Source organism: Ixodes scapularis, unplaced genomic scaffold (genome assembly GCF_016920785.2).
Source record: "Ixodes scapularis isolate PalLabHiFi unplaced genomic scaffold, ASM1692078v2 PGA_scaffold6__148_contigs__length_123643588, whole genome shotgun sequence".
Classification (NCBI taxonomy): Eukaryota; Metazoa; Arthropoda; class Arachnida; order Ixodida; family Ixodidae; genus Ixodes; species Ixodes scapularis.
In genome coordinates, this window is record NW_024609881.1 from 12,546,852 (window position 1) to 12,554,933 (window position 8,082).

At 47.1% G+C, this 8,082-nt stretch overlaps 1 protein-coding gene and 1 pseudogene across 1 annotated transcript; both read right to left on the bottom strand.

Annotated features, from left to right (window-relative positions):
• Positions 1-3,642: 3,642 nt before the first annotated feature.
• LOC115328725 lies at positions 3,643-4,311 on the bottom strand (annotated as a pseudogene).
• Positions 4,311-6,061, bottom strand: LOC115314804. The gene is made up of 5 exons (XM_029973889.2): positions 5,634-6,061; positions 5,414-5,543; positions 4,988-5,125; positions 4,444-4,641; positions 4,311-4,331 (listed from the first exon to the last, which is right to left on the bottom strand). Exons 1-5 carry the CDS (start codon positions 6,059-6,061, stop codon positions 4,311-4,313), a joined length of 915 nt encoding a protein of 304 aa, XP_029829749.2.
• Positions 6,062-8,082: the final 2,021 nt, after the last annotated feature.

Here is an 8,082-nt window from a genome sequence, read left to right on the forward strand (position 1 = left end):
GTTTCGTTCAAGGTTCCGGTAGTTTCCTCGCTTTAGAAGCCTACCGCTTGATTTTGCTTGCCGCAGCCGCTATTTCGATCCCTGGTTCGCACGGATCGGGCGATTAGGTCCGGTAACGAGTGTTCCGCGGCGCCTCTAGGAATCGCGGATTTGCATTTGCCGCTATGGCTAAAGTTCACGGTCGGATGTGTCAACACCGATGTGAAAACAAAGGAGGAAAACGCAGCATTCCCAGTTGTGCGTCGCATGCCTTCACTTTTTTTTTTTTTTTACATTTTAAAATTGTGTGGGTAACAGCGAAAACTCAGAGGCTCGGAGTTTTGTCCTGGTAGAAGTGTAATGGTGACTAGCTTTACGAGCAGAAACACAGGCTTCGAATTAAATTTTGGGGCAAAGCTTAAGTTTTTATTTACGTTCACAACGAGCTGCTCTATGAAGCGGTGTGTACCCACCTTGCCATTTTTGTTTTGAACGCGCAATCATGCAACTGCGAAAGACATGTCCCCACTATGTCTGTCTTTCCCAGCTTGATTTAACTTAAATTTGTCGTATTATTAGTAGTAAAATCTAGCCAATGGTATACACTGCACACTGGCCAACTTCCTGTATGGGTGCCGTGGCATGTTCCAAAACAGGGCGCTCGCCTTAGCAAAGTGTGGATGTACACTCGTCATTTATGTATGCATGAAGTCAATGCACAAAAAGTGGGACTGGAAATGAATGACCTTGTACCCTGTATTCCATATGAACTGATAGGTGTCTTCCTATTCCTTTTACAGGAGCTCCTTCAGACGACCCAGTGCACCCAGATTATGCCCCGTCACGGTTTCTCTATCGAAAGGCACCCACCAGCCAAAATGTGCAAAGGTACAACCGACAACAGGCAAGGTCCACAAAAAGAGGGGCGGCCGAGCCAAAGGATGTTTCGTGTGACCAGGCTCCCACTGACCCAGAAAACATCGAAGCAGTGGTGTGTTCTGAGTCTAGCACCAGATGTGATGTGTCGGTGGCCACCACACTTTCAAGCAAGGACATTGAACATCTGAAAGCAGAAAACGCCAGCCTGAAGACTACCCTTGCTGAAACGCAGCATCAGTTACACGAAACCAGCAAGCTGCTCAAGGAGTACAAGGCTACAAACCTAAATTTGATTGCTGGCATCAACAAAGATTCTGCAACGCAGGCAGCGTTGCACTCAGACACTAGGGTTGAATTTTACACAGGCATTGTGAGCTTACATCTGTTCAATGCACTCCTGACGTTCATTTTGAGTGTGTGGCAGCCCGACGTCACTTGTCTTCTGCCACAGGAGCAGCTTGTGCTGGTGCTGATGAAGTTGAGGCTGGGTTTGTTGAATGAAGACCTCGCATGCAGGTTCAAGGTGTCTGTAACGACAGTTGGCGCAGTATTCCACGCCTGGCTAGACATACTTTCACATAACCTCGGGAAGTTGATTGTATGGCCCTCAAGACGGGCTGTCAGCCGCAACCTGCCAACTGCGTTTGGTGATCCCATCTTCAAGAATGTGATTGGTGTGCTAGACTGCACAGAGATTTTTATACAAAAACCTGCCTACATGCTGGCTCGAAGCCAGACGTATTCCAGGTATAAGCACCATAATACTCTCAAGGTGCTTATTACTGTGTCACCAAGTGGAGTCGTTACTTTCATCTCGGGGGCATGGGGGGGACGGGTTTCCGATAAGGAACTGACGTTGAAGTCTGGGCTCTTGAACCTTGTGAATGAAGGGGATGTGTACCTCGTGGACAGGGGATTTCGATGCCAAGAGATGTTTGCTGCAAAAGGTTCCAGGCTGTTAATACCGGCGTTCACTAAAGGGAAAAATCAGCTTTCGGGTGCGGAGGTAACCCTTTCCCGCAAACTGTCTCGTGCTCGCATCCACGTGGAGCGGGCAATAAGACGTCTCAAAGTGTTCAGGATCTTTCAAATGGTTCTACCAATTTCTTTCTTAAAGAAGCGTGATGATGGCGAGATTTGCACAATTGACAAAGCGTTGATTGTTTGCGCTGCCCTGACAAATCTGCAGCCCCCTCTGCTTAAGAAATAGGTTTGTCGGAGCATTTGTGCTTCAGCAGTGCAGCTGACCCGGATGATTTGTTTTACAGGGTTAGGTTTTTGCAAGAGATTTTGGGAATGAAAATGTGGCTAATTCCTTTACAAAAAGTGTAAGTGTTTCTTTTTTCTTCACAGTATTTTGGTACTGCTATTCTGAAATGATCTTTTTTCTTGAGCATTGAGTGTATGTAATATATCCGTCATGCCCATTTTGCAGCTGACACATCCGTGGTTATCGCTACATGCAAACTCTGTATGAGCACTCGACTTGGAGTTAGTCACTGTCATGAGGGGAATAGCCAAACTCGGAGCGAGTCGAGAGAACACCATGTGCAGCGCGCAGTGGTCACCAAACTTGTACGGGACATTATAACTTTGCATTATTACATGGGAGCACTGTCCTGGCGGGCTTGGTCAAGTTTTGCGGCTGCTCGGGACAAGATTGAAGCAGCCTCTCGTCGTAAGCAGGAAATAAAACTTGATAAGCATGACAGGATAGCTCTTTCATGAGATAGTTTGCAGTTCGCTTATTCCGTATAAGTTTGGTGACCACCGTACATTGGCGTTCCCAGCATGTGGTTATGTTGAACATTAGAGACATAATCAGCACGAGATCAGATGGAGACATGTTTTGCTGGGGGAGTGAGCACTTTTTTTTTCTGCAACTGCTGCTTCGTGGAAAAAAGCTAATATGTATTTTGGCTTACGATTGTCAAAAAGAGTCATTCCGAGTAATATTCAGAAGAGATAAAGAATCATTTCATCGCCCCGTTAAGAGAAGTGAATCCTATAATATGTTCGAACCTAATTTGATTTTTGGTACCAAAATGTTTTGAGCATGCAAACTCGGTATCATTAAGCCAAGTACTGCAACAAAAGTCCGGCAACTTCAGAGTCTATTTTCACCACAAAGCATGAGCAGTGTTTTTTGTACTAACCAGCGTTGCCGACTCAGAAACCAGAAACCCGCACTAAGAATTCCGAAACACCGCCAAATTTAGAATGTTGTGCAAGAATATCTTTTTAACATTTTATTTCCTTTATTAGTTTACGAGATCTATACATATTAAAAATACATTTACAGGTTTCTCTTCTTTCACTTGTTTGACCAAAAGCTGGTGGCAACACAACATATTCAAAGAAAGATGTCAGCGACTTCATCTCCAACGTGGTCTCACAAGTTACGTGTTCCGATGCCCACCACCAATGATGTCGTGAGCGTTCTTCCTACGAACTGTAAAACAAATACAAACATGTGCGCGCAAGTGTCGTGTTCGGCAGTTTTCCACTACAATGTCTCCATGATGTCACGAGTGTTACCCGCACTGTTGCTGTTTGGATGGTGATCTTGACTTGTCTTGACTACTAACCAACTGCTAAATCACAAGGAACTTTTTGCCGATGAAGCACATTTGAAACCGTCAATAAGACATTTGAAACCGCTGGAAACTCCGCCATCCGCAAATAAACAATATCTCTAGCTAAACACACCACTCCGCTAAATCTTGCGAGAAAACTGCTAAATTGACACCACTGGTGCTAACCCACTTGCAATAAACAGTAGGTCTATTTTGCAAGTTTACAAACTAAGCACACCCATGTTATAGGCGTACGTCGCAGTTTCATGCATTTCAGGTGGACGGCTACATTACATACCTTGCATCGTAGGACAGATCCGGACTTCTGTGTTCTACAAATGCACATGGTGTTTTCATCCTCAATTTTTTTCAGCAGTTCTCTGCCATGAATTTCTGGGAAAATGTGACTGAAGTAGAACTCCTCTGCCTCACTGACGGCCGTGTTCCAAAAGCACTAAATAAACTTCACTTCTTCCACATTTATGTCCACATTTGTGAAGACGACAAAGAATGCTCTGGTTGTTTTAACAAGTGCCATCTGCATTTGGACCTGAGCATAACGCAAGTGATCTTCTTTTAGACGTGCGTCAGCATCAAGGTATGGCAGTCTTCCCTTAGCTTCGTCAATTGTAAGGTTTGCACATGATGCCGGACATTTAATCTCCAGTACTGCATCTGTGCAACAACAACAAGACACAACACCATCAGGGGAAGCTCCTAAATATGGCCTCTCGGAATCCACAAACAAACCACACTTCCTGACCTCAAAGCCGCTGTGCTTGGGTGCTTCATCAGCAATGAAGCGATTTCGAGCCTTGACCTCCTCCTCCCTGCCCCATCTTACACTGAACACATCGGGTGTCTTGGTATAGCCCATCACTTGGGAGACAATCCCCTCTGCCCCAGTGCCGCACGAGAGTACTTTTCCAAGTACGGACGCTGTTAATCTGCCCACTCTTTGCCTTGACCACTCGTCCGAGCTAGCCTGAGCGCGTGTGCGGAGTTCCACCTGGTCGCACTCAGTCATTGAGAATGTTGCTTCTCTCGCAGCCGACTCATTAAGTGAACCGTAGAAGCACACCATGTCCACGATAGTCTCAGGCACTTGAAGTGAATCCTCGTCGTCATCGACATCACCACTGGCAGCAGTGTCTGTGTCTTCGCTGTCTGTAAGACTCCTGAGCACCAGTGTGTCGGGTGCCAATTTCTGGAAAGGGTCATTGGTCGATTATAGTGTCACCTCAATATTTACGGGTCAAAACAAATGAGGCTACATCTCTACATTCCGAGCAAAGTAACCTGTTGACATTCTATTATGTGCCCTTGAGAGCCTGCAATTTGTAGTTTGTATCAAGGCGTCAACCTAACAATGAACCACAATTTACGACATCAAGTGTGCATTTGCACCCGTTCTACAATGTCGTCTTGTTAACACGAGAGGGCTAGAGGTCCCTCCTTGATTTTAAAGAAAGCCGGTTTCACCACCTAAGTTATCGCCACAATTTGTCTCCTTGCTCGTGTTTTTCTATTATGGTGTCATGAATAGTAAGTACCTTTACTGCCTTGAGGAAGTCCTTGAGTTGTTCTGCTCTTGCCTCTGGGTGAGACGAGACTTCTTTGGGTGTTGAGACTGTGTTTATCCGCCTCTTCTTTGATGGCTTGATGAAGTCGATTGAAGCCACTCGACTAGCCTGCAGTATTGCATGAAATATTTGACAGCTTACCTCTGTCAGACGGTCATTTAAAAGGCATTCATAACAAACTCCTTTAAAAAATTGACGAATCAGCTCATGATATTGACTGCATGTGCCTTTCGGCGTACGCTAGTTCGCCAATTTTTTAAAGTAGTTTGTTCTGAAGGATTTTAAAATGACCGTCTGGCATTGGCTGCTTTGGGCACAAGAATATGCTTCCCGCTAAATCAAAGAAGGCCAGGGAAAAAAAAAACATTAACACGGAAGCATGCACTGAATGCATACCTGAGCAGTGGAAGATGCTGTAATCCAGCGGCATTCCACAGAGGTTGAGCTTGGGTCATGAATGCCGAACTTCACATCAACTTCGACGCGAAACAGGAGCGCGGCTACGTGACTGCAGGCCTCGCCGAGCCTGTAAGCACACAATGATTTGGAACGTGAGGGGCCGTGTGGTTGCGATCCGATAGCGATCAAAATTAACGGAAAAAAACGAACTACTCACCCTGCCATGCAGGTGCAGTGGGCGCTTTGGACTGTGCCCTCTTTCTTCACCACGACCCAAGGCTGGTGGTACTTTCCAAGAGTCTGACTAGCTTCCACTTGCCCGGTGATGAGAACGATGCGAGCGTTCTCTATCGTAGCCCCAAATGAACAAGCGTCGCATACCTTTCCGCTTAAAAACAGGTTGTAACCGTCTTCTAGTTTGTAACTTTTGAATTGCTCTCTCGTGTAGAAGCATATCCCTTCCACGAGGTAGACGTAGATATCGCCTATTTCTAGTCGCGGCCAGTGGCGAGCGTCCGTGGAGAACACGTTTTTGCGAACATCAGCGTCTAGCGGATCTGGAAGCTCCTCACCTGCGAAGGTCAGCTTTTCACGGTAGCGGTTTCTCGCCGGTTCTTCCAACTTTCTAAAGTAAGAAGAGGACATTTTGTCGGAATAAAGTCATGGAATTCTAGCTAATACGCTGCTTCTCGAACCGGGTAAAAGAAAAAAAACGAACGAGCGACCCGTACGCCTTGCAGCGAAGACGGTCGTGTTTTCAACGCGCCAGCCGCACCGGAAGCCTTGAACCGGAAGTCGTGAGGGGTCTGCCAATGGGAAGCCAGCGGTTGAGTTGTTTACAAACAGAGGTGTGAATAGGGACTCGAGCGAGAAAGCCAATGAGGACAGCGGCGGTCTTGTAAACGCCAACTTCTCGGGAGGCTGGAGCTGGGCGGCCATCTTGCACGCTGACTATATTCCATTCATCCTAAGCTGAGACTGCGGTGGAACCTACGTCCTCAGTGGAGCAGTCATACCTCCCTCTTTCGCCACAGGATCACGCTCCCGCTCATACCCACACGCCGATGACTGGGTCGGGTGATGAAGGGGAGGCGGCTAATTGGTTCGGCGGGCACGTAGTTCCCACTGCAGTCTCAGCTTAGGGCGAAAGAAATATAGGGCAGCATGTCTCAATGCAATGAAATTTCGTATAGTCCGAAACCGGGTACCGCAGAGCGACCGGCCAAATGAAAAAAAAAATCAGACTGTTTGAAAGGTGACTTCTTGCAGGGTAGACTGGTAAACGGAACGATTACGAGCGTTGGAATACTGTGACGAACCTTAGGACTTATTTACTGGCCTTAAAGAACTGGAAAAACACAAGCGCTGGAACACTGTGAAGAACTTCAGAAGCTTATAAAATGCCCTAAAAAACTGAGCGAGCGCGAGCGGAAGAACGTTGTGAAAAACCACAGGGCTCTTTTTCTGCCGACAAAAAGAGTTAAACGATCGAAAGAACGGTATGGGCCGACAGGCTTGGCCGACGCACCACAACGTAGTAGCGGCCGACGCACCTATAGCGGTAGCTGACGCACCGAATTGTAGCGATTTTCTGGTGGAATGGCGACGATGTTAGTGGTTCGACAATCAGGCTGCTACTTGCCAGGAGGAGACATCTAGCAAGGGCCGGTAGATCGGCAGGGCTATGGGTGCCCTGACGGGTGACGAAGCAGAGGTGATGGAAGTTTATGTTTAATGAAGAATAGAACAGAATATCAAAACTGAAGAACACAGACGGCGACAGGGGCACGAGTTGGGGCTTGAAGTGGTGCTCGTGACGGCACATATAGCGCCCGTGACGACTCAACGACCTAGCAAAAACCAATTACTACAAAAAAGCCAAATTTCGGGGTTTTACGTGCCAAACCAACGACGGGCATGTGGCACGCCCCAGCGGAGGGTTGAGCATCAATTTCGACCACTTGGGGATCTTTTGACGTGCAACCGAAAGCTCGGTGACACGGCGTCTTATCCGCAATAAGCCTCCGTCAGATTGCGGACACCTCGGCCGGGATTCGAACCCGCCACAGGGGGATCCGGAGGCCGACGCTCTCGCCTCGGAGCGACCGAGACGGCTAAACAATCACTACGCTGGCACTGAACTGCAACCTGCTACTTAATTGGAGAGTTCTCGTACTACGTACGTACAGCCGGGAGATCACAACCACGCCTTTGCGGCTCAGAAATTCAACCAGTCCGAGATTTCGAAAAACAGTGCGGGCGACAGTCACATACTTCTGAGCATGTTTACCCTACCCATCCTCGGCCTCAGTGTTCAATGGTTCAATGCGATGAAATGGACAACTAGACACTTTTTTTTTTAGATAATCTTTACAATACGACACGCCAAAAAGAATATCCTTACCTCTTTTCGGTAAACTCACGTAGTTGGTTGTGGTTGTGATGCCCACAGCTGCCGAGACCAGTGTTGCTGCTCGCGCTGACAAAATGTTTATTTCACCAATTTATGCAAATCGCACAACAGATGTGATCTTGGCGGTTCTTGAAGGATCACGAAAGCTAAAGAAAATATTATGTACAGTCTTTCTGTAGTTATCTAAGTTACTAATATCACTTATGACTGTGTGCACGTGAATATCGCAGTCGAAAGTGACCCCCCCCCCCCC